The sequence below is a fragment of the Entelurus aequoreus genome, linkage group LG04, assembly GCF_033978785.1.
Source record: "Entelurus aequoreus isolate RoL-2023_Sb linkage group LG04, RoL_Eaeq_v1.1, whole genome shotgun sequence".
Classification (NCBI taxonomy): domain Eukaryota; kingdom Metazoa; phylum Chordata; class Actinopteri; order Syngnathiformes; family Syngnathidae; genus Entelurus; species Entelurus aequoreus.
This window is the reverse complement of record NC_084734.1, coordinates 89,756,080-89,783,212: the sequence shown is the minus strand read 5'-3', so window position 1 is coordinate 89,783,212 and position 27,133 is coordinate 89,756,080. Positions and strand designations below refer to the sequence as shown.

The following is a 27,133-nucleotide window of genomic DNA, read 5'->3' as shown; positions in this document are numbered from 1 at the left end:
GTAGTGAAACACAAAACAAGGTCCAACCTGGAATGAGAGATTGTGACAGTTGTCAACTTGATTAAAAGACAAAGTGTTGTTTTACAGTACAGTGACTCTATTGTTAAGTCAAGGGATGGCCAGAAGCTCCTTCTACACATGGTCAGTCACATGAGCTTTAAACATTTTATTGAAGCAAACCCATCTGCTCGGCAACTTGAACATGCGCTATCTCCAGAAATCCCCTTTAAAGGCCTACTGAAATGAATTGTTTTTATTTAAACGGGGATAGCAGATCCATTCTATGTGTCATACTTGATCATTTCGCGATATTGCCATATTTTTGCTGAAAGGATTTAGTAGAGAACATTGACGATAAAGTTCGCAACTTGTGGTCGCTGATAAAAAAAGCCTTGCCTGTACCGGAAGTAGCGTGACGTCACAGGTTGAAAGGCTCCTCACATTTCCCCATTGTTTTCAATGCAGCGAGAGCGATTCAGACCGAGAAAGCGACGATTACCCCATTAATTTGAGCGAGGATGAAAGATTTGTGGATGAGGAACGTTAGAGTGAAGGACTAGAGTGCAGTGCAGGACGTATCTTTTTTCGCTCTGACCTTAACTTAGGTACAAGGGTTCATTGGATTCTACACTTTCTCCTTTTTCTATTGTGGATCACGGATTTGTATTTTAAACCACCTGGGATACTATATCCTCTTGAAAATGAGAGTCCAGAACGTGAAATGGACATTCACAGTGACTTTTATCTCCACGACAATACATCTTTAGCTACGGAGCTAACGTGATAGCATCGGACTTAAATGCAGATAGAAACAAAATAAATAAATCCCTGACTGGAAGGATAGACAGAAGATCAACAATACTATTAAACCATGGACATGTAACTACACGGTTAATTCTTTCCAGGCTGGCGAAGCTTAACAATGCTGTTGCTAACAACGCCATTGAAGCTAACTTAGCAACAGGACCTCACAGAGCTATGCTAAAAACATTAGCTATCCACCTACGTCAGCCAGCCCTCATCTGCTCATCAACACCCGTGCTCACCTGCGTTCCAGCGATCGACGGTGCGACGAAGGACTTCACCATAGATGCGGTCGGCAGCCCGGAGACGGAGGAAATCAAGGTGAGGTCGGCGGCTAGCGCGTCTGCTATCCATCTCAAAGTCCTCCTGGTTGTGTTGCTGTAGTCCGCCGCTAATACACCGATCCCACCTACAACTTTCTTCTTTGCAGTCTTCATTGTTCATTAAACAAATTGCAAAAGATTCACCAACACAGATGTCCAGAATACTGTGGAATTATGAGATGAAAACAGAGCTTTTTGTATTGGATTCAATGGAGTCCGAATACTTCCGTTTCAACGATTGACGTCACCCGCATACGTCATCATACATAGACGTTTTCAACCGGAAGTTTAGCGGGAAATGTAAAATGTCACTTTATAAGTTAACCCGGCCGTATTGGCATGTGTTGCAATGTTAAGATTTCATCATTGATATATAAACTATCAGACTGCGTGGTCGCTAGTAGTGGCTTTCAGTAGGCCTTTAACACTCTTCTTTTTCATAACATTGGCCTCAAATTCAACAAATTAACATTGTCTTTCCTGGAAAACGCTTAACCTATATCCGCCATTTGTGGATATGCATCATGTCAAGCTTAACGCGGTCATATTATGCAAAACCAATGTTCTTTACCTGTTGGCACCTGTGTTTGTGTATTAGAGAACCCATAACGCCTGAAAATTTTAATACAAACGAGATATTAATAAACCACGTTTGCCTCCAAAAGAGCCGTTCGGAATTTGAGACTTTAGTGACACATTTTGCCTTCGTTACGCCAGCGGATATCTTCATACATGGTAGAAAGTTATTCACTTGTAGTCCAAAGTTGTACACTGCAAAAACTGAAATCTAAGTAAGATGAAATATCTCAAATAAGGGTGATATTTGCTTATGTTCTGTCTGATAAGATAATTCTTCTCACTAAGCAGATTTTATGTTAGAGTGTTTTACTTGTTTTAAGTGTTTTGGTCCTAAATGATGTCAGTAAGATATTACAGCTTGTTGCTGAGATTTGATGAGCTATATTGAGTAAAACATGCTTGAAACTAGAATATCAAGTGTTGCAAAGCTGTGTCATCAACACTCACAAGTATTAAACTACTTTTTTAAAGTCATCATTTCTTATTTCAAGCATGAAAAAAAAATCATGATTTTGACACAATTGTGTCTCATAATTAAAACAGATGACAGCCAAATGGACTTTGCTGTTTTATTTTCAATGAAACAATAGAAAATACGTACTCGTATAGTAGTACAGTTGGCACAGTACAGTAAACTGACAGTTAATATTTAAACATTTAACATTTCAAACAATTTTGAACAGAAATAGTTCATGCACATTCAGATAAATTCTTCAAAATTACAATTTAAATTTTTTTTGCTGTATATATGCGCACTAATTGACTGAAAGAGCACGCACTTGGCGCGATGATGTCATGTTATCCATGGAAAAATGCCTTTTTAGACAATATGATTTGCCTGAGCGGCGAGGAGACCCCGAGAGTAACAAGCGCTTACCTCGTTGCCTTTCCATTAAGAACAATAAATTAGTTTTTAGTATAAGTTTGCTGGTTTCAAGAAATGTAATGCCGGGCGCATATCATTATGTCAAGATAATGGTACTAGCATTTACTTCATTTAAGAATATTTTTCAACATATTGAGCAAAAAAAGGTCTCTTTTTTTTTTTTTACCAAGAAAAGTGCACTTGTTATTAGTGAGAATATACTTATTTTAAGCTATTTTTGGGTCCATTGAGGTTAGCTAATTTTACTTGTTTTGGAAAGTCTTGACTAGCCAAATTTCTTGTTCTATTGGCAGATAATTTTGCTTAGTACAAATAAAATACCCCTCATTTTTGTATTTTTTTTCTTGTTTTTGAACACTGACTTTTTGCAGTGTAGTCAATAAGTTCCTTCTTTATCTCTATCCTCTTGTTGCGGGGAAGACTGGCTCGTACATGCACATACATCCTCCGCTGTTGCCATATCTAATACAAAGTAGCGTATAGTTCTAACTTATATCTGTCAGGAAACTCGATATGGAAGCACTAAAAACTAAAACATTGCTGCCGAGGTGGAGACGCAATCGAAGGTGGCTTGGCCATGACGAGAGCTTCGGCACGTAAGACCGCCAACAAAAACAATTTAACCATTTTTCCCATGAGAGTCTTGAATTTGGGGGAGACGAGGTCTGAGGAACTCCCTCCCGTGAAGTATCTGTGAGCATCACTTACTCCGGTGAAATAGTTGGACAGGTACTTGGGGACAGTTTATCTGAGTATTTTGAATACCATTGCAATTTGGTGTACTCTTTCCTCAACTCTAAGCCATCCCAATTTGGTAAAGTGGGCTTGAGTTAGGTGAGTCCTGTATGGGAGGTTGAGCAGGAGTCTCACCAGCTTGTTTTGGGACGTTTGCAGTTTTGTTTTTAGTGGCTTGGGGATACTGGTGAACCATGAGGTGTAGTCAAAATGACACTGTACGAGGGCACCGGCAAGGGTCTTAAGTGTATCCCTGTTGATAAAAGCAGAAAACCTGCCCAAAAATCTAGTTTTATTATTGATCTTGGTGATTGTTTTTAATGCCATTTTTTCACCCGAGAGAGTGTTGTCCAACCTTGGTAAATTACCTCATCTTTGCTGGTGATTATGGCATCACCTGCTTTAATCGTAAAGCCCGGGGATTTACTTAGGTTGTGCTTGGACCCAAGTAGGATGGACTCTGTTTTACCCAGGTGTAGTGACAGTTTGTTATATGTGTGATTGTACTGATTTATATCATTCATATATATTGTTATCATTAATAATAGGCACAACAGTTTAAGTAATATGTGTTTGTATGTCCTGTTTGTACATTAGTTGGTGCTGCAGTCTTAAGTATACGAGCGAGGGGGCAACAAATTTGTTAGGTGTTCACCCTGGACACTCAAACAGGCTTTGGACCGCTAGGATAGCGTTTGTGTGAACGCAGTCGTTGTGCTACCTTTACATTTATGGAGCTTTTGGACTTTGTGCACATTCCTCTTGTCAAAGACAAAAGGAAAGGTGACCCCTGGATACAGAGACGGCAGGCGACATGCGAGTCTTTTAATTAGGAACCGTGAAAGAACAAAGTCCAAACTGTCATGTGTGCTAATAAAAGCAGTGACGCGCGGTGAGGTTAATGGCTGGTGAGGCACTGACTTCATCACAGTCAGATTTACAAACATATGAACCCTAAAGAGTATCTTATTTACCATTTGATTGGCAGCAGTTAACGGGTTATGTTTAAAAGCTCATACCAGCATTCTTCCCTGCTTGGCACTCAGTATCAAGGGTTGGAATTGGGGGTTAAAGGCCTACTGAAATGAATTTTTTTTATTTAAACGGGGATAGCAGATCTATTCTATGTGTCATACTTGATCATTTCGCGATATTGCCATATTTTTGCTGAAAGGATTTAGTATAGAACAACGACGATAAAGATTGCAACTTTTAATATCTGATAAAAAAAAGGCTTGCACCTACCGGAAGTAGCGTGACGTAGTCAGTTGAACATATACGCAAAGTTCCCTATTGTTTACAATGATGGCCGCATGAAGTGAGAGAGATTCGGACCGAGAAAGCGACAATTTCCCCATTAATTTGAGCGAGGATGAAAGATTTGTGGATGAGTAAAGTGCAAGTGAAGGACTAGTGGGGAGTTGAAGCTATTCAGATAGGGAAGATGCTGTGAGAGCCGGGGGTGACCTGATATTCAGCTGGGAATGACTACAACAGTAAATAAACACAAGACATATATATACTCTATTAGCCACAACACAACCAGGCTTATATTTAATATGCCACAAATTAATCCTGCATAAAAACACCTGCGTGTTTGTTATGCTAGCTCCTAGCTCCTCTGCTAGCTCCTAGCTCCATAGAACACGCCAATACAATTCAAACACCTGATCAACACACACAATCACTCAGCCCAAAAGACCGTTTACCTAACCCAAGGTTCATAAAGCTTATATATTTTTAAAAAGTTACGTACGTGACGCGCACATACGGTCAAGTTATCGAATGTTTAGCAGCCAAGGCTGCATACTCACGGTACCTGATATTCAGCTGGGAATGACTACAACAGTAAATAAACACAAGACATATATATACTCTATTAGCCACAACACAACCAGGCTTATATTTAATATGCCACAAATTAATCCTGCATAATAACACCTGCGTGTTTGTTATGCTAGCTCCTAGCTCCTCTGCTAGCTCCTAGCTCCATAGAACACGCCAATACAATTCAAACACCTGATCAACACACACAATCACTCAGCCCAAAAGACCGTTCACCTAACCCAAGGTTCATAAAGCTTATATATTTTTAAAAAGTTACGTACGTGACGCGCACGTACGGTACGGTACGTGTTATGCTAGCTCCTAGCTCCTCTGCTAGCTCCTAGCTCCATAGAACACGCCAATACAATTCAAACACATGATCAACACACACAATCACTCAGCCCAAAAGACCGTTCACCTAACCCAAGGTTCATAAAGCTTATATATTTTAAAAAAGTTACGTACATACGCAAAAAATAGCCAAAGCTGCATACTCACAGTAGCACGTCTGCGTCTTTGTCATCCAAATCAAAGTAATCCTGGTAAGAGTCTGTGTTGTCCCAGTTCTCTACAGGCGTCTGTGTATCCAAATCAAAAGTCCTCCTGGTTAGAGTCTCTGTTATCCGAGTTCTTCCATCTTGACTGCATCTTTCGGGAATGTAAACAAAGAAGCGCCGGCTGTGTACTGTTGTGGCTGACTACGTTCGAAAAATACGTCCATTTCGCACCGACAACTTTCTTCTTTGCTTGCTCGGCTTCCTTCTCCATAATGCAATGAACATGATTGAAACAGATTCACGAACACAGATGTCCAGAATACTGTGGAATTATGAAATGAAAACAGAGCTTTTTCGTATCGGCTTCAATGTGGAAGGCATACCCGTGTTCGCCGGGCTACGTCACGCGCATACGTCATCCTCAGAGGCGTTTCGAACCGGAAGTTTAGCGGCAAATTTAAAATGTCACTTTATAAGTTAACCCGGCCGTATTGGCATGTGTTATAATTTTAAGATTTCATCATTGATATATAAACTATCAGACTGCGTGGTCGGTAGTAGTGGGTTTCAGTAGGCCTTTAAATCACCAAAAATGATTCCCGGGCGCGGCGCCGCTGCTGCCCACTGCTCCCCTCACCTCCCAGGGGGTGAGCAAGGGGATGGGTCAAATGCAGAGGACAAATTTCATTACATCTAGTGTGTGTGACAATCATTGGTACTTTAACTTAACTTTAAATTTACACATACAAACTGTAGCACACAAAAAAGCACATTTAATAAAAAAAACGTTATTATGGTCTTACCTTTACTTATAAATGAAGTCCATGCGCCGCTCCTTCTGAATAAAAGCATCGATAACTTGTTTATAGAAGTTTTCCTTATCTTTCTTCAGTTTTAAAAGTCTCTCTGTCTCGATGGAGATCTTCCTTTAATTATTACCTCCTGCTTCGAATGAAAGTCCAGTTTAGAAAACTGTTTTATTTTAGATATGTAATCCTCCATTTTAAAAGTCCAGGCGAGAGGAAAAAATAAACAATCGCTAACTGTTGCTGCTTGTTGTCAGTTATTCTGCAGCCGAGTAGTCGCAAAAATGATCCATGGGATCACTAGCACCCTCTACCACCATGAGGCGGGATTACTGCGAGCCTCAGCCAGTGCGTCTTCGCAGCCGTTTTATGATTGCTCAGCACAAGAAATACGTTACACACATACAGTTGTTGACAAAATACACTGTACATTATATACCTCAGCTATGTAATGTATAATATAATTCATATAGTGATACGCTCTCACTGCACAGCAGGCCAGCAGTTAGCCGAGTCGTTGCGCAATCCATGGTGAGGCTCAACTGGCTGGTGACTCACCGCAAGTCTCTTCTCAGTATTTGAACGGCAAATGTGAAAATTCAGCATTTTGAATAAAAATAATCTAAAACTGGTGAAGTTAAATGGAAAATAACTTTATAGTATAATCACTGGATACATATAACAATTTAATTAATTTTTTTTCTTTTTACATTTTTTTTCTTTCCATGATGGTACGTGAGGCCCCGCCTCCCCTGACTGCACGTCACTGAATAAAAGTGACGTTACAATAGAGAATAACCTTTTGGATTGATTTTCACACGCCACAGCAGGTACAACATTCACCTTCCTGGCACGTCATAACAAAGCAGCAACACCTCACTTAGCACAATACTATGTTGGTATTATGGCTGCCATTATGTTAAGTTGTTATTGACACAGTGGTTTGCAGTGCATCATACTGATTTATTGTTTAGCTACTTGAGAAAATCAGATTTACCTGGTGACCAATAGTTTCTATCAAAACAAAGCATTTTGTATTCTTAAAGGCAGTATGTTGACTGCAGTAATTGTATTTGAGTCAATTAGATTGTGCCAGTGTTGTTATGGCTGCCATGCTGGAATGTGATTGTTGTAAAAGGCAAATGTAAACCATTAAGTTTTGACATCCCAGAACAAGCTAGTCAGGTTACTTCTAGACCTCCACCCCAGATCACACCTCACTCCTACCCACTTCTCTAAAGTGGGCTGGCTCAAGGTGGAGGACAGAGTTAAACAACTTGCACTGAGCATAGTCTATAAAATCCACTACACCTCCCTGATACCGAAGTACATGTCAAACTACTTCCTTGACGTAAATGACTGCCATAACCACAACACCAGGGGAAGCTCCACTAACCACGTTAAACCCAGATTCCGAACTAACAAAGGTCTTAACTCATTCTCTTTCTATGCCACATCAATGTGGAATGCGCTCCCAACAGGTATAAAAGAAAGGGCATCTCTATCCTCCTTCAAAACCGCAATAAAAGTTCACCTCCAGGCAGCTACAACCCTAAACTAACACCCTCCCCGGATTGCTAATAATCAAATGTAAACAATCAAATGCAGATACTTTTTCTTATGCCTTCTGATCTCTCTCTCTCTCTCTCTCTATGTCCACTACTTGCTGTCCATATCCTACTCCCCCCCTGTATTATGATGATAGTATATATCTGATAGTATATATCTGTATCATGAATCAATTTAAGTGGACCCCGACTTAAACAAATTGAAAAACTTATTGGGGTGTTACCATTTAGTGGTCAATTGTACGGAATATGTACTTCACTGTGCAACCTACTAATAAAAGTCTCAATCAATCAATGAAAAGACATAATTAGCTTCTGCTCAGCCTTTAGTTGTTACGATGCATTGTGTTGCCCTCCAGGATGCCTCATACACTCTCTATGCATCCCGCAGGCCGTGCAGTTGGAGTCCGTCAGCACGGTCCGAGTCAGGTACCTCATTGTCGTCTCCACCCTGGCTAACAAAGACGAGAGCATCCTGCTAGGCATGGACTTCCCCAAACAGGAAAGGTGTGTGCCTCCAACATAGTCCACCTTGAGAACCATTTCTGTGACATATTATCAGTAAACATCTTGTTGTTTATGATTCTGGTTCAGTGACGAGTGCACCATTGGGTTGGTTCTACCTATTTGGAGCGACACACAAGTGTACCTGGATGGAGATGGGTAAGAGCGGAGCTCAGTCTTGGCTTCACTATTATATACAAATATATACATTTTTGTCATGGAACCCTTCTTGAAATTATATGGGTTGTTATTTTAAAAAAACACTTGACAATGACTCATGCCGGTGGGGCTAGAATTTAATTAAATGAAAGTAGCAGAAGCGCAGCATGTTGTTGTTCACAGCAAAGCATAAACTGTGCAACCCGAGCGCAGACTCTCTGGCCTGAGATCATGTGAATGAGGAATGTTGCTATTTATGGAGCGGAATGATTCTCCATGAATTATAACTGCCCCTATCACTTACTTACATAAGCTTGGGAACCGTTTGAAACTCCAGCATGCTTGGCCTCGTTTTCTGTTTCAAATGTGAGATAAGTGAACTTCCAAATAAAGCTATGGTGTGAGATCTTTCCTCATGAAAGAAGATGTGGTGAAGTGCGTGGGGGGGGGGGGGGACTCCACTTTAGACTACAGCGTTTGCAATGGATCCGCTATCACATGCTGTTATCACGTCAGCTTGTTCTACCCTCATCGCGTCGGCTCACATCTCAAACTGTGTTAATGTGCTTTTAACACGTTCCTTGCTGTAGATTTTCGCACCTCTCTCTTTCACGCCACTTGTCACTAGTTTGCCCTGGATAGTGAAATAATTGTCCTTTTGGGACAGTTTATTTATTGTACTCTGTGTCAGTGTCACTTCCTCTTTTCTGTAAGTCTCACTTGGTATCTTTTCCTGTCTCTCTCTCCCTTCCTCCTTCACAGCGGTTTTAGTGTCACCTCAGCAGAAGAAACAAGAATTTTTAAGCCAGTTTCCATGCAGACCATGTGGTGAGTTGTTACATGTACATACACACACATGAATCTATCAGACCCCTAATACAACAAACATTATTACAGTAGTACCTTGGTTTTTGTATCACCCACTTTTTGTATGGTTTAGTTTTCGATAAGGGTCTCTTGATACAACTCTTCACTTTCAATACCGATATTGGAGCCTTTAGTCTTGACCGATACGGTTATAACCCAATACAATATCAGCACGACTCATACTTGGGGTTCTTACATTATTTTGTAGTGTGGATTCTTCTGTCTGTCTCTACCAGCTGTTTTTTTCTCCTAAGGTCCTTGTTGATGATGCTAATGTGGTTGGATTTTACTCCTTTAAATGTTTATTCAGGATTTTATGGTCATTTGAGAGTGGCTTCTGTGTGCGCGCATGTTGGCGGGGCGGCGCATAGATTACAGTTCAGTTGTTATTAAATAAAAGGTGGATCCATCACGTCCTTGTTATGTTTGTTTGATATACAGTGCTGTATAGTGATTTATATTGTCTGCAAGTGTATAGACCTTCACTGTGTTGTTTGAGACAAGGGGTGTCCAAACTTTTTGACTGGGGGGCCGCATTGGGCTCAAAGAATTTGGCCAGGGGCCCAAAGCCGACTGCATTCAGGGAACCATATATGTATATATATATATATATATATATATATTAGAGATGCGCGGATAGGCAATTATTTCATCCGCAACCGCATCACAAAAGTCGTCATCCACCTGCCATCCACCCGAACCAACATTTTATCAAAACCACACCCACCCGCCACCGGCCCGTTGTTATATATCTAATATAGACGATGCAAGGCATTAGTGAGGTTAAAGAATATATGTATGTCATCCCTATTTAAAAAAAAATAAATTAAATAAATAATAATAATTGAATTATAATGAAAATAGACGGTCGCGACGAACAAAGCAGGCTAAATAGCCTGTATGTTCAAATAATGAACATACAGTAGTATATCTCCAATTGAAAAAAAACCACAATAAACAACGCAATTGTCTTAATTCCTTTGCATTGTAGTGCGCCCAAACAACACGTAACCATCACAATTATTCAGCTGACCCAACTCAATATAGGTTAGACATGGGCTTATTTGGTATAGCCTAGGTAACGTAGACTAATTCGTTTAACATATCCAACCGTATGTCTACTTACTTTTTTGTTTTAGCACTATGCAGGAATAAAATGGTATCTACAGTGCCAGGATTCAGGCGAGAGCGCTTGGCCTCTAAAATGCGCCCTGCTGCGCTGAAGGAGCGCTCACTTGCGCCACTCAATTGTTGCTGGGACACATAGGATTCTCTTTATACATTTACTATGTATATATATTTCCGAATTGGTTTAACCGCCACCCGCCCGAATCTATTTAAAATCTATTTTTTTCGTCATTCATCCGCCCGACCCGCGGATTACCCGCGGACTCCGCGGGTGTGTCCGCAGACCGAGCATCTCTAATATATATATATATATATATATATATATATATATATATATATATATATATATATATATATATATATATATATATATATATATATATATATATGTATGCATGTATGTATGTATGTATGTATGTATGTATGTATATGTATGTATATATATGTATATATATGTGTGTGTATATATATATATATATATATATATGTATATGTATATGTATATGTAACCGGTGGTCTTTTCCTCTGGGCGAGTTAAGTACAACAGTGAAATAAAAACATACCTGATAATACACAGAATACAATAGTTGTCAATAACTTTCTGCCATGGTCGAGCCCCTACACAAATATAATAATGAACAAGAAAGTGAACTTAAGTTCTTAACAAGACAATAAATTTTCTGTCGTCGCATGGACGCCTACCTCTCCCGTCATCGTAGACAAAAGGGAAGTTGGAAGGCGTGTCCAATGCATATAAAAAGACAGGTGTCACAGTAATTATTGCAGTAGGAGGGACAACGAGACAATGGTTCCACATTGACAAAACATCGAACAACATTCAGGTATTTACATGTAACTTACACATTTTGTGTAATTATAACAATAATAAAACATTATAAAATACATTATTTACAAGACATTATTGACCCTGTTACATATATATATATATATATATATATATATATATATATATATATATATATATATATATATATATATATATATACACACTACCGTTCAAAATTTTGGGGTCACCCAAACAATTTAGTGGAATAGCCTTCATTTGTAAGAACAAGAATAGACTGTCGAGTTTCAGATGAAAGTTCTCTTTTTCTGGCCATTTTGAGCGTTTAATTGACCCCACAAATGTGATGCTCCAGAAACTCAATCTGCTCAAAGGAAGGTCAGTTTTGTAGCTTCTTAACAAGCTAAAGTGTTTTCAGATGTGTGAACATGATTGCACAAGGGTTTTCTAATCATCAATTAGCCTTCTGAGCCAATGAGCAAACACATTGTACCATTAGAACACTGGAGTGATAGTTGCTGGAAATGGGCCTCTATACACCTATGTAGATATTGCACCAAAAAGCAGACATTTGCAGCTAGAATAGTCATTTACCACATTAGCAATGTATAGAGTGTATTTCTTTCAAGTTAAGACTAGTTTAAAGTTATCTTCATTGAAAAGTACAGTGCTTTTCCTTCAAAAATAACGACATTTACATGTGACCCCAAACTTTTGAACGCTAGTGTATATATATATATATATATATATATATATATATATATATATATATATATATATATATATATATATATATATATATATATATATATATATATATATATATATATATATATATATATATATATATATACATACATACACTTACTGTGTATGTTTTGGCTGTTTGTGGCGCAGTTGGGAGAGTGCCCGTGCCAGCAACCTGAGGGTTCCTGGTTCAATCCCCACCTTCTACCAACCTCGTCCCTTGGTCGTGGTTAGGGCCTTGCATGGCAGCTCCCGCCATCAGTGTGTGAATGGGTGTGTGAATGGGTGAATGTGGAAATAGTGTCAAAGCGCTTTGAGTACCTTGAAGGTAGAAAAGCGCTATACAAGTATAACCCATTTACCATTGTTCGCTTAGCTATTGTGTAGTTGCTCGCTCCTAATAGCCTACACAATGTTTACCTTTTGTAAATGACTTGACTAAAATACAAGAACCACCAACCTTGTTTGCTTGTTGGAGGACATTTAGATGTTAACTGGTTGTCTAACTTTGCCAAAATAATCACGCTGCAGGACTGCTTGTATGTCAGAGATTTTACATGCCAGCCGATATCATCCGTTCTGGGTTTTTTCGCATCTGATATTGGACCGATAGCTGATATCAATCTCATATCGTGACACACATAGTTTTGCCAAAAGTTTTTCCTGCTTTTCGTGTACCGCCTCAGTTATTGTACGGACCAACACTGCGCGTAACAAACTACCGTGACTCAGTGTCTGTGCTTTTTTTTTTTTGTTGAGTACGACTGCAAAATAAGTCACCACGGGATGGGGCCAAAGAAAGTTGATAGGCCCAGCACTTTGATAAAGAAGGTGAGAACCACTGTTGAATTCAGGAAAAAACTTGTAGCAAAGTACAAATATTGTATCTGTGCATTTTTGCCAAGAAGAATCTTCAGTGAAGGTAAAAGTGATGTTATATTTATCAATTTAATTTGTCATTTATAGGTATTTCATATATGTAAAACTCTAATTGTTCTCTATAAAATGTGTTTAGTGTTATTATTTTGTAATTTTTTCGGGTGTCTGGAATGGATTAATTGAATTTGCTTGTGTATCTTGGGAAAAAAATGACAAAACAGGGGTACTACCACACATAGAATGTTGCAGCTTCGAAAGCAAAGACCCAACATTACCCTAATTCGGTGGTCGGCAATCCGCGACTCTCATGCGGCTCTTTAGCACTGCCCTAGTGGCTCCTTGGAGCTTTTTCAAAAATGGAAAAATATATTTGTTGTTTTAATAATGTTTCTGTTGGAGGACCAACATAACACAACCCCTCCTAATTGTTAGAAAGTCCACTGTTTAATATGTTTGTGTTTATGCTATTTGGCCAGCGCCATTTTGTCCTACTAATTTCAGCTGTCCTTGAACTCACCGTAGTTTGTTTGCATGTACAACTTTTTCCAACGCTGCCACAGAAAGACAAGTTTTATGCCACTCCTTCTTTGTCTCATTTTGTTCACCAAACCATTTATGCTGTGCGTGAATGCACAAACGTGAGCTTTGTTGATGTTATTGACTTGCGTGCAGTGCTAATAATCGACGCTAACATGCTATTTCGGCGAGCAGTGTGTACATATTGCATCATTATGCCTCGTTTGTAGCTATATTTGAGCTCATTTCATTTCCTGTACTTATGTCCTCTGTGTATTTAGTTTATATTTGCATGTCTCATGACACATTATCTGTATGTTGTATTGGCTGCATTTCTGATTGTGTGCCATGTTGTTCCAGACCACAGCAAACGTTACCCAGCTTGCAAAGATTGTAATGAATCCATTATAATTTATTGCCAATTTCTTTAACTTGGGCACACTCATCTTTACCTTTGGCAGTTTTAAGCCAGTCATTTCCAGGAGTTATCTCACCCTCTGAGACACTTACTTAATGTGTTGCCTTACATTAGGCTTTTTACTTTTTGCGGCTCCAGACAGATTTGTTTTTTGTATTTTTGGTACAATATGGCTCTTTCAACATGTTGGGTTGCTGACCTCTGCCCTAATTCAATGCATTTTATTTTGTTTCCACGTCATATTCAAACTGGACCAGATGGGATTTTAAAAAATGCATCCTTAAAGTTATCCTCCAAATTCCTTTTACCACAAGGTCAGTGCTGCAGGCGTTGAACGGATGCTGCGAGCGGGCCGTCAAAGGCGCCGTGATTCCGGGCTGCAGTCTGGAGTGGGCCCAGCATTACTACCAGCACATTGAATCGGACCGCTTGTGCCTCAACGAGTGGGAGGTAATGAACGACCTGGAGTCGGTCAGGAGGGACACCGATAGTCACGGGTGAGTATGGCGTAGTTATTTCTTGCTAGTTCTCTGAGTACTGCTACTACTACCACAGTATGTGCATGTTAGGGTATGTGTTTTCTCTGCAGTATTGCTGACAGAAATGACAAAGAGATGTTGATTAAGGAGCAACTGAGAGACATCATGAGGACGGAAGACCTCGACAACCTCACGTCTAAAATGGTAGGAAAATATAGCAAGAGAGGTTCTTAACCTTTTTGATCTCCGTGCCCAACTTCGCCACTACAGAGGAGACCGGGGCCCTCTCATATATTAACACTGAACTAGTCATCTTACTCTTCGAATTTAATATTCATATTTACCCTAAATGCAGTTTACAACCTTGTCAAATTATGTGAACTCATGTGTAAATTGCAATGATTATTATTTATCTAACACATATACCTTGCGTATAGAAAGCAACTTGCTGATTAGAAACATAAATAGAATCAGAATCAGAATAGTTTTTATTGCCATTGTTTGAGAACGGGTTCACAAACTACGAATTTTTCTTGCTGCAATCATGCAACATAAGACACAAAAAATTAAGTAGCTCTTTGCGAATGTAAGAGCATGCGGACACACAATTTACGCACAAAAACAAACAAAACAGAGCGCAGATAGCACAGAGGCAGCCATGATCGGCGCCATGATGATCAATACTAATTAGAGATGTCCGATAATGGCTTTTCTGCCGATATCCGATATTCCGATATTGTCCAATTCTTAATTACCGATTCCGATATCAACCGATACCGTTATATACAGTCGTGGTATTAACACATTATTCTGCCTAATTTTGTTGTGATGCCCCGAAAGATGCATTAAACAATGTAACAAGGTTTTCCAAAATAAATCAACTCAAGTTATGGGAAAAAATGCCAACATGGCACTGCCATATTTATTATTGAAGTCACAGAGTGCATTTTTTTTTAACATACCTCAAAACAGCAGCTTGGAATTTGGGACATGCTCTCCCTGAGAGAGCATGAGGAGGTTGGGGGGGATAACGGGGGGGTGTATATTGTAGCGTCCCGGAAGAGTTAGTGCTGCAAGGAGTTCTGGGTATTTGTTCTGTTGTCTTTATGTTGTGTTACGGTGCGGATGTTCTCCCAAAACGTGTTTGTCATTCTTGTTTGGTGTGGGTTCACAGTGTGGCGCCTATTTGTAACAGTGTTAAAGTTGTTTATACGGACACCCTCAGTGTGACCTGTATGGCTGTTGACCTTGCATTCACTTGTGTGTGTGAAAAGCCGTAGATATTATGTGACTGGGCCGGCACGCAAAGGCAGTGCCTTTAAGGTTTATTGGCGCTCTGTACTTCTCCCTACGTCCGTGTACACAGCGGCCTTTTAAAAAGTCATAAATTGTACTTTTTGAAACCGATACCGATCATTTCCGATACTACATTTTAAAGCATTTATCAGCCGATAATATCGGCAGTCCGATATTATCGGACATCTCTAATACTAATACTATTCAAATATGCTGCAAAATACGGGACTCATAAATAAATGAAGAAAAAAAATGTAGCGCTAAAATAAATAACTGTCAACAAATTTAAGTGCAAATGAAAATACTAAGTCATAATTTTTGTGCTTAAGAAACGTCTATGATTTTAGCTCCAGGATTCGTCTATTTGTTGATATTGTCATTACTGCCACAAGTGGTGGAAGAGTGTATTACAACTGAGTACTGCTGCAGTTTATATGGACCACCGCTGAGAAACAGATCATTTATGACGGCCCTACAGGGGGCGCTCGCCGCCCAACAATGTTAAAGGTGCCATCTGTAATAACTTCATGTCAAGTCATCATTGAATGGCCCCGATATGTCAAAAGGCATTAATAAATCATCTTCTTTTCGAAAACCTTCAAAACTGATAACGATAGTCCAGCCGGGATATGCTCATTTCAAAATTAGATTTACAGCCCTGAAATGTTGTTATTGTTTTCATTTCAATGCCCCGCCCTCCACCGTTTAAACCAATTAGAAAGTCCGTGAGTGTGTCACATCCAGGTTGCCAGTTACACATCGCCCTCTTCGTCTAGCTACTGCCACCGGTAAAGTTACTAAACATGTCAGACCTTAGTAAATCTAAAAGGCCTCGTTACGATTCTCAACTTATTCGTGACAAAAGCCAGGAACAAAACACAATTTGTATCGGGTATGCTTTTGAAAGATGGAGACGATTGAAGGCGGAGAAGATTTTTTCATCTAACGCCAAACTTGCTCATTTCCTCCTTGATAAGTAAATCAGGCATTTATATTTTCTTATTACTTGTAATAAATGGAAATGGACATTTGATATGTAAACTATATTGTTCAATACAGTCTATGATCTTGTCTAACAAAGCTAGTATGTTCCTGCAACGAATGCTTAGTGTGGTGGTGCTCAGCTCCTAGTGTAATGCTTAGCATGCTAGCCCGGTCAATGACACATGGACATACACGCTAACGGGGGAAATATATGCCCGTTAGCCTGTATGTCCATGTGTCATCCAACTGACAGGGCAACATATATTTTCGACAAATAAAATCTATGTGGATATGAGTAGTGTCAGTGCCTAGTTCCTTCTCAATATGCTGACACGCTAAGGAAATTAATTGTGGTTTCTGGTACTGTATGTGCATCAAACACATATGGAGTGGTATTTGCTTGGCACAATATAATGCATTACATGTAATGATTTTCTACTTTTGTGTATTGACATGGTAGTAGGCTATATGATTTATGCGTAAAGTGTTTTTTGAGTAAGGTGGGTTGGCTTATAGCAGGGGTGTCCAAAGTGCGGCCCGGGGGCCATTTGCGGCCCGCAGCTAATTGTTTACCGGCCCGCCACACATTCTGCAAAAATTGCAAAATTGATAATATTGCAAAAATTTAAAAAAACATTTAAAAAAAAGTGGAATGAGGTGAAATCTAACAAGAAAAAGTTGCAATGTTGACACAAAGCTGCCATGCAGGCTGTTTTTTTTCTTTTGTCTTTGTTTATTTTTCTTTTTTTTGCCATTGCTAAAAAAAAAAAAAAGACTAAAAATCTATGTTATAATGAATTGTTAGTTAAGAAATATCACTTTAAAATGTTTTATGTGGAAAAAATATTGCATATATTGTGTGGTTGCCATATAAAAACATCAAAGTTTTATTCGACAAAAGAGCATAAAACAAACAAAATAATAGTTCAAATGTAAAATCGACAGATATGTCTGAAGTTGATCTCGTAATTTAAGTGTTAAAAGTAAAAAAAACAACTAATAAAAATGTATCACTTTATGAGTGGGAGACCTTTTGGATCCCAAATATATTTAGTAGGATTTTATTTAACTTTTCACTGTGATTACTCAAAAATATTAAAGAATTAAAATCAATGGTGTCCTGCATTATTGATCTTTTAAGGCTCTAATTACTAAATACTGCCTATTTCAGTTTTACTATAAAAAACAAAGTTGTCTTTGACAGAAAACCTTTTTTTTTAAAACTTTATATCAACCTCAAGTTGATATAGAGATTTACTGTAAGCGTTAAATAAAAAATACTAATAATAATTTGAGTTATTTTTAACAGTTTAATGACTGAGACCCTTTATAGTCCCCGGGAGCCCTAAAGGTTAAAAAAAAAAATCCATATATTTTGTTAAGGTTTGAAAATGAAAAATATCAAAATGGCCCCCGCATGCTTAAATTTTTCCATGTACGGCCCTCAGTGGAAAAAGTTTGGACACCCCTGGCTTATAGAATTGCACTCTGCACTGAAAGATGGTGACGTGCGTACATGGAAGAGAATGCAGTGCGTCAGGTTGGATGCAACATGGGGTTATGCTGAACCAAATGTGGCGGTCATTTTACTGTTGGCCTTGGCTTGCCATCAAAGTAGGCCTATGCCATATATAATATATTATATGTTAGTATATATAATTATTTCAATGGTGGTTTGTGCGGTCAAACTAGACATTTTAGCAGGGTAATGCCAACAATCTGTCCCGACTCCTGTCGAACATATTGCTGCGTAACTTTACAAATACACTTGGCTAATTGACATCAGTAAAATGTGGCATATTTACATAGTAAACCATCCTGCAAGAAGCATAAACAAGAGAAACCTACAGCGTAGTACTCGTCAATTGCCATTTGTAGTTCCTTTGGAGTAGGATTCGGCTGCGTATCTGGCAACCTCAGTCATGGAAAGTGGGAGGCATACTTGCCAACCCTCCCGATTTTCCCGGGGGACTCCCGAATTTTAGTGCCCCTCCCGAAAATCTCCCGGGGCAACCATTCTCCCGAATTTCTCCCGATCTCCACCCGGACAACAATATTGGGGGCGTAAGGCACTACCTTTGGCGTCCTCTACAACCTATCGGCACGTCCGCTTTTCCTCCATACAAACAGCGTGCCGGCCCAGTCACAAAATATATGCGGCTTTTACACACACATAAGCGAATGCAAGGCATACTTGATCAACAGCCATACAGGTCACACTGAGGGTGGCCGTATAAACAACTTTAACACTGTTACAAATATGCCCCACACTGTGAACCCACACCAAACAAGAATGACAAACACATTTCGGGAGAACATCCGCACCGTAACACAACATAAACACAACAGAACAAATACCCATAACCCCTTGCAGCACTAACTCTTCCAGGACGCTACAATATACACCCCCGCTACCACCAAACCCCGCCCCCCCAACCCCGCCCACCTCAACGTCGCCCCATCTCCTGAATTCGGAGGTCTCAAGGTTGGCAAGTATGGTGGGAGGGGACTACAGAATTTTGACCGCGATTGCAGTACCATTTCTGGCCACATTACTACATGTGGCACCTTTAAAGGCCTACTGTAATTACATTTTTTTATTTAAACGAGGATAGCAGATCCATTCTATGTGTCATACTGGATCATTTCGCGATATTGCCATATTTTTGCTGAAAGGATTTAGTAGAGAACATCGACGATAAAGTTCGCAACTTTTGGTCGCTGATTAAAAAAAAAGCCTTGCCTGTACCGGAAGTAGGGTGACGTCACAGGTTGAAGGGCTCCTCACATTTCCCCATTGTTTACACCAGCAGCTAGAGCGATTTGGACCGAGAAAGCGACGATTACCCCATTAATTTGAGCGAGGATGAAAGATTTGTGGATGAGGAACGTGAGAGTGAAGGACTAGAGTGAGGTGCAGGACGTATCTTTTTTCGCTCTGACCGTAACTTAAGTAAAAGGGCTCATTGGATTCCACACTTTCTCTTTTTTCTATTGTGGATCACGGATTTGTATTTTAAACCACCTGGGATACTATATCCTCTTGAAAATGAGAGTCGCGAACGCAAAATGGACATTCACAGTGACTTTTATCTCTACGACAATACATCGGCGAAGCACTTTAGCTACGGAGCTAACGTGATAGCATCGTGCTTAAATGCAGATAGAAACAAAATAAATAAATCCCTGACTGGAAGGATAGACAGAAGATCAACAATACTATTAAACCATGGACATGTAACTACACGGTTAATGCTTTCCAGCCTGGCGTAGCTTAACAATGCTGTTGCTAACGACGCCATTGAAGCTAACTTAGCTACGGGACCTCACAGATCTATGCTAAAAACATTAGCTATCCACCTACGCCAGCCAGCCCTCATCTGCTCATCAACACCCGTGCTAACCTGCGTGCCAGCGATCGACGGTGCGACGAAGGACTTCACCCGATCATCCGTGCGGTCGGCGGCTAGCGTCAGATAGCGCGTCTGCTATCCAAATCAAAGTCCTCCTGGTTGTGTTGCTGCAGCCAGCCGCTAATACACCGATCCCACCTACAACTTTCTTCTTTGCAGTCTCCATTGTTCATTAAACAAATTGCAAAAGATTCACCAACACAGATGTCCAGAATACTGTGGAACTTTGCGATGAAAACAGAGCTTTTTGTATTGAGATACAATGTGTCCGAATACTTCCGTTTCAACCATTGACGTCACGCGCATACGTCATCATACATAGACGTTTTCAACCGGAAGTTCCCCGGGAAATGTAAAATGTCACTTTATAAGTTAACCCGGCCGTATTGGCATGTGTTGCAATGTTAAGATTTCATCATTGATGTATAAACTATCAGACTGCATGGTCGCTAGTAGTGGCTTTCAGTAGGCCTTTAAGAATCACTAGTCTAAAAAGCGTGCTAATGCTAAGCTAAGTTAAGGTAATATTCTTCCTGCTGTAGGTCCACTCGGCCTTGCAGACTCGGATAGGCTTCGACATGAGGCCGTTCAAAGAGTACATTGACAACGAGATGCTGGTCACCATGGCTCAGATGGACAAGCCATCCAAGATATTTGACTACCTTTACTTGGTGAGTGCATGCTCAACACAGGAGCATGTATGGGCAGCAATACGTGTGGTCTGTATCAGGGTTCAACTTCTTTCAGGGCTCCGAGTGGAACGCAGCCAACTTTGAAGAGCTGCAGAAAAACAAGTATGTTTTCCCCCTCATGTTGTCACCGTGTGTTTGCCATGTTAGTGCTAACTCTGCATTCTTTTCAGCATTGGCTACATCCTGAATGTGACGAGGGAAATCGACAACTTCTTCCCAGAATCTTTCACCTACATGAACATCAGGGTGTACGACGTGGAGACCACCGACCTGCTCCCCCACTGGTCCGACACGTACAGCTTCATCAACACTGCCAGGTAGTCCTGCAGCCTAACGTGAAACGGCTCACTTCTGCTTTGTGAAGTGACACTGCAGAGTCTGGATGTGTCACACTTGAGCAACTTGTGTGAAACATGTCCTAATACAGTGGAAGTCGAAAAGCTGAAAATACATTTGAATACTGTAAATGGGTTATACTTGTATAGCGCTTTTCTACCTTCAAGGTACTCAAAGCACTTTGACACTATTTCCACATTCACCCATTCACACACTGCCATGCAAGGCCCTCACCACAACCCATCAGCAGCAAGGGTGAAGTGTCTTGCTCAAGGACACAACGGATGTGACTAGGTTGGTAGAAGGTGGGGATCGAACCAGGAACCCTCAGGTTGCTGGCACGGCCACTCTCCCAACTGCGCCACGCCATCCCAAGTAAAGTACTGGAAAGTCTCTACTACACTACTGTATTTAATGTTGTCATTATGGTGGTACTTAATTGAATACTTAGGTCTACTACACTACTGTATTTTAATGTTGTCATTATGGTGGTACTTAATGAATACTTAGGTCTACTACACTACTGTATTTTAATGTTGTCATTATGGTGGTACTTAATGAATACTTAGGTCTACTACACTACTGTATTTAATGATGTCATCATGGTGGTACTTAATGAATACTTAGTTCTACTACACTACTGTATTTAATGTTGTCATTATGGTGGTACTTAATGAATACTTAGGTCTACTACACTACTGTATTTAATGTTGTCATTATGGTGGTACTTAATGAATACTTAGGTCTACTACACTACTGTATTTAATGTTGTCATTATGGTGGTACTTAATGAATACTTAGGTCTACTACACTACTGTATTTAATGATGTCATCATGGTGGTACTTAATGAATACTTAGGTCTACTACACTACTGTATTTAATGTTGTCATTATGGTGGTACTTAATGAATACTTAGGTCTACTACACTACTGTATTTAATGTTGTCATTATGGTGGTACTTGATGAATACTTAGGTCTACTACACTACTGTATTTAATGTTGTCATTATGGTGGTACTTAATGAATACTTAGGTCTACTACACTACTGTATTTAATGTTGTCATTATGGTGGTACTTAATGAATACTTTGGTCTACTACACTACTGTATTTAATGTTGTCATTATGGTGGTACTTAATGAATACTTAGGTCTACTACACTACTGTATTTAATGTTGTCATTATGGTGGTACTTAATGAATACTTAGGTCTACTACACTACTGTATTTAATGTTGTCATTATGGTGGTACTTAATGAATACTTTGGTCTACTACACTACTGTATTTAATGTTGTCATTATGGTGGTACTTAATGAATACTTAGGTCTACTACACTACTGTATTTAATGTTGTCATTATGGTGGTACTTAATGAATACTTAGGTCTACTATACTACTGTATTTAATGTTGTCATTATGGTGGTACTTAATGAATACTTAGGTCTACTACACTACTGTATTTAATGTTGTCATTATGGTGGTACTTAATGAATACTTAGGTCTACTACACTACTGTATTTAATGTTGTCATTATGGTGGTACTTAATGAATACTTAGGTCTACTACACTACTGTATTTAATGTTGTCATTATGGTGGTACTTAATGAATACTTAGGTCTACTATACTACTGTATTTAATGTTGTCATTATGGTGGTACTTAATGAATACTTAGGTCTACTACACTACTGTATTTAATGTTGTCATTATGGTGGTACTTAATGAATACTTAGGTCTACTACACTACTGTATTTAATGTTGTCATTATGGTGGTACTTAATGAATACTTAGGTCTACTACACTACTGTATTTAATGTTGTCATTATGGTGGTACTTAATGAATACTTAGGTCTACTACACTACTGTATTTAATGTTGTCATTATGGTGGTACTTAATGAATACTTAGGTCTACTACACTACTGTATTTAATGTTGTCATTATGGTGGTACTTAATGAATACTTTGGTCTACTACACTACTGTATTTAATGTTGTCATTATGGTGGTACTTAATGAATACTTAGGTCTACTACACTACTGTATTTAATGTTGTCATTATGGTGGTACTTAATGAATACTTAGGTCTACTACACTACTGTATTTAATGTTGTCATTATGGTGGTACTTAATGAATACTTTGGTCTACTACACTACTGTATTTAATGTTGTCATTATGGTGGTACTTAATGAATACTTAGGTCTACTACACTACTGTATTTAATGTTGTCATTATGGTGGTACTTAATGAATACTTAGGTCTACTATACTACTGTATTTAATGTTGTCATTATGGTGGTACTTAATGAATACTTAGGTCTACTACACTACTGTATTTAATGTTGTCATTATGGTGGTACTTAATGAATACTTAGGTCTACTACACTACTGTATTTAATGTTGTCATTATGGTGGTACTTAATGAATACTTAGGTCTACTACACTACTGTATTTAATGTTGTCATTATGGTGGTACTTAATGAATACTTAGGTCTACTATACTACTGTATTTAATGTTGTCATTATGGTGGTACTTAATGAATACTTAGGTCTACTACACTACTGTATTTAATGTTGTCATTATGGTGGTACTTAATGAATACTTAGGTCTACTACACTACTGTATTTAATGTTGTCATGATGGTGGTACTTAATGAATACTTAGGTCTACTACACTACTGTATTTAATGTTGTCATTATGGTGGTACTTAATGAATACTTAGGTCTACTACACTACTGTATTTAATGTTGTCATTATGGTGGTACTTAATGAATACTTAGGTCTACTACACTACTGTATTTAATGTTGTCATTATGGTGGTACTTAATGAATACTTAGGTCTACTACACTACTGTATTTAATGTTGTCATTATGGTGGTACTTAATGAATACTTAGGTCTACTACACTACTGTATTTAATGTTGTCATTATGGTGGTACTTAATGAATACTTAGGTCTACTATACTACTGTATTTAATGTTGTCATTATGGTGGTACTTAATGAATACTTAGGTCTACTACACTACTGTATTTAATGTTGTCATTATGGTGGTACTTAATGAATACTTTGGTCTACTACACTACTGTATTTAATGTTGTCATTATGGTGGTACTTAATGAATACTTAGGTCTACTACACTACTGTATTTAATGTTGTCATTATGGTGGTACTTAATGAATACTTAGGTCTACTATACTACTGTATTTAATGTTGTCATTATGGTGGTACTTAATGAATACTTAGGTCTACTACACTACTGTATTTAATGTTGTCATTATGGTGGTACTTAATGAATACTTAGGTCTACTACACTACTGTATTTAATGTTGTCATTACGGTGGTACTTAATGAATACTTAGGTCTACTACACTACTGTATTTAATGTTGTCATTATGGTGGTACTTAATGAATACTTAGGTCTACTACACTACTGTATTTAATGTTGTCATTATGGTGGTACTTAATGAATACTTAGGTCTACTACACTACTGTATTTAATGTTGTCATTATGGTGGTACTTAATGAATACTTAGGTCTACTACACTACTGTATTTAATGTTGTCATTATGGTGGTACTTAATGAATACTTAGGTCTACTACACTACTGTATTTAATGTTGTCATGATGGTGGTACTTAATGAATACTTAGGTCTACTACACTACTGTATTTAATGTTGTCATTATGGTGGTACTTAATGAATACTTAGGTCTACTACACTACTGTATTTAATGTTGTCATGATGGTGGTACTTAATGAATACTTAGGTCTACTACACTACTGTATTTAATGTTGTCATGATGGTGGTACTTAATGAATACTTAGGTCTACTACACTACTGTATTTAATGTTGTCATTATGGTGGTACTTAATGAATACTTAGGTCTACTACACTACTGTATTTAATGTTGTCATGATGGTGGTACTTAATGAATACTTAGGTCTACTACACTACTGTATTTAATGTTGTCATGATGGTGGTACTTAATGAATACTTAGGTCTACTACACTACTGTATTTAATGTTGTCATGATGGTGGTACTTAATGAATACTTAGGTCTACTACACTACTGTATTTAATGTTGTTATTATGGTGAATGGCAGGAAGAGTGGACAGTCAGTGTTGGTGCACTGTAAAATGGGCGTGTCTCGCTCCGCCTCCACCGTCATCGCCTACGCCATGAAGCAGCAACGCTGGCCGCTGGACGTGGCGTCGGCCTACGTGAGGGATCGCCGCGCCATCATCCGACCCAACGAGGGCTTCACCAAGCAGCTGCAGACGTACAACGGCATCCTCCACGCCAGGTGAGACGTGACGCCGCGCACCCCGCCGACTGGCACCTGAACATGTCTGCTCGCCTTTCAGCCGGCAGCGGCACAGCTTGCTCTGGAGGAGGAAGTCCAAAGACCAGAGGCAGAAGTCTCAGCGCAAAGACGACGGCGAGAAGCCAGATGAGGGCGAGGAGGTGGAGGAGGAAGAGGAGGGAGATGAGGAAGAGGAGGATGAGGAAGAGGAGGATGATGACATCACAGAGAGCTCTGATGAAAAAGAGGATTCTGGGGAAGATGTGAGTCATTATTCCTATCAAGACATTCTCATTCTTACCAACCACTCAACTCTTTATCTTCTCAGGTGTTTGAGCAGACTGACACCACCCAGGAAGAAGCACCACCCCCACCACCACCATGTGTCATCGGTCCCATCATCTCTGTAAACCATCACGCACACCTGCACAGCACCATTAAATACAGTAGTGTAGTAGACCTAAGTATTCATTAAGTACCACCATCATTAAATACAGTAGTGTAGTAGACCTAAGTATTCATTAAGTACCACCATAATGACAACATTAAATACAGTAGTGTAGTAGACCTAAGTATTCATTAAGTACCACCATAATGACAACATTAAATACAGTAGTGTAGTAGACCTAAGTATTCATTAAGTACCACCATAATGACAACATTAAATACAGTAGTGTAGTAGACCTAAGTATTCATCAAGTACCACCATAATGACAACATTAAATACAGTAGTGTAGTAGACCTAAGTATTCATTAAGTACCACCATAATGACAACATTAAATACAGTAGTGTAGTAGACCTAAGTATTCATTAAGTACCACCGTAATGACAACATTAAATACAGTAGTGTAGTAGACCTAAGTATTCATTAAGTACCACCGTAATGACAACATTAAATACAGTAGTGTAGTAGACCTAAGTATTCATTAAGTACCACCATAATGACAACATTAAATACAGTAGTGTAGTAGACCTAAGTATTCATCAAGTACAACCATAATGACAACATTAAATACAGTAGTGTAGTAGACCTAAGTATTCATTAAGTACCACCATGATGACAACATTAAAGTACAGTAGTGTAGTAGACCTAAGTATTCATCAAGTACCACCATAATGACAACATTAAAGTACAGTAGTACTTCCTGTTTGTTCATTGACTCTGTGTCTCCAGCTTCCATGTATGAGTCGCAGTGGAAGGATGAACCTCTTCTCCCTCATGCAGTCCATCAGTGAACAAGATGACGTGGACAAAGGATGCGAGCAGGTAAATGTCCTATCTCTTAAAGGGCCGGTACGTGTTAATGCACTTTTTCTGCAGGCGAGCTACTTTTCAATTGACCAAGTCGAAGGGATCTACCTCATTGATATATATCATTTATATTTATTTATTTATAAAAGAGATGTTTTTGTCAACAAGTTAAATGTGTTTAATGATAATACAAGCATGTTTAACATTCCTTTCTTCCATGAAGACAAAAATACAAGTTGGTGTATTAGCTGATTGTTGGAATCAGACAGCAGTGATGATAACGTCCACATTTTTGAATGGAGGAGAAAAAAAGTCCTCATTTCTGTCCAATACCA

The 27,133-nt window shown here is 38.9% G+C and overlaps 1 protein-coding gene across 1 annotated transcript in view; it reads left to right on the top strand.

Moving 5' to 3' along the window:
• Positions 1–27,133, top strand: part of si:ch211-203d1.3 (protein phosphatase Slingshot homolog 3) — a 46,536-nt gene that overhangs the window by 9,322 nt on the left and 10,081 nt on the right. Inside the window, exons 5-16 of the mRNA XM_062045984.1 lie at positions 8,417–8,532; positions 8,620–8,688; positions 9,451–9,516; positions 14,363–14,545; positions 14,638–14,731; positions 20,763–20,891; positions 20,968–21,014; positions 21,083–21,229; positions 25,345–25,545; positions 25,607–25,808; positions 25,874–25,951; positions 26,721–26,813. Coding sequence (XP_061901968.1) covers positions 8,417–8,532; positions 8,620–8,688; positions 9,451–9,516; positions 14,363–14,545; positions 14,638–14,731; positions 20,763–20,891; positions 20,968–21,014; positions 21,083–21,229; positions 25,345–25,545; positions 25,607–25,808; positions 25,874–25,951; positions 26,721–26,813 — 1,425 coding nt within the window. The remainder of the gene's footprint in view (positions 1–8,416; positions 8,533–8,619; positions 8,689–9,450; positions 9,517–14,362; positions 14,546–14,637; positions 14,732–20,762; positions 20,892–20,967; positions 21,015–21,082; positions 21,230–25,344; positions 25,546–25,606; positions 25,809–25,873; positions 25,952–26,720; positions 26,814–27,133) is intronic.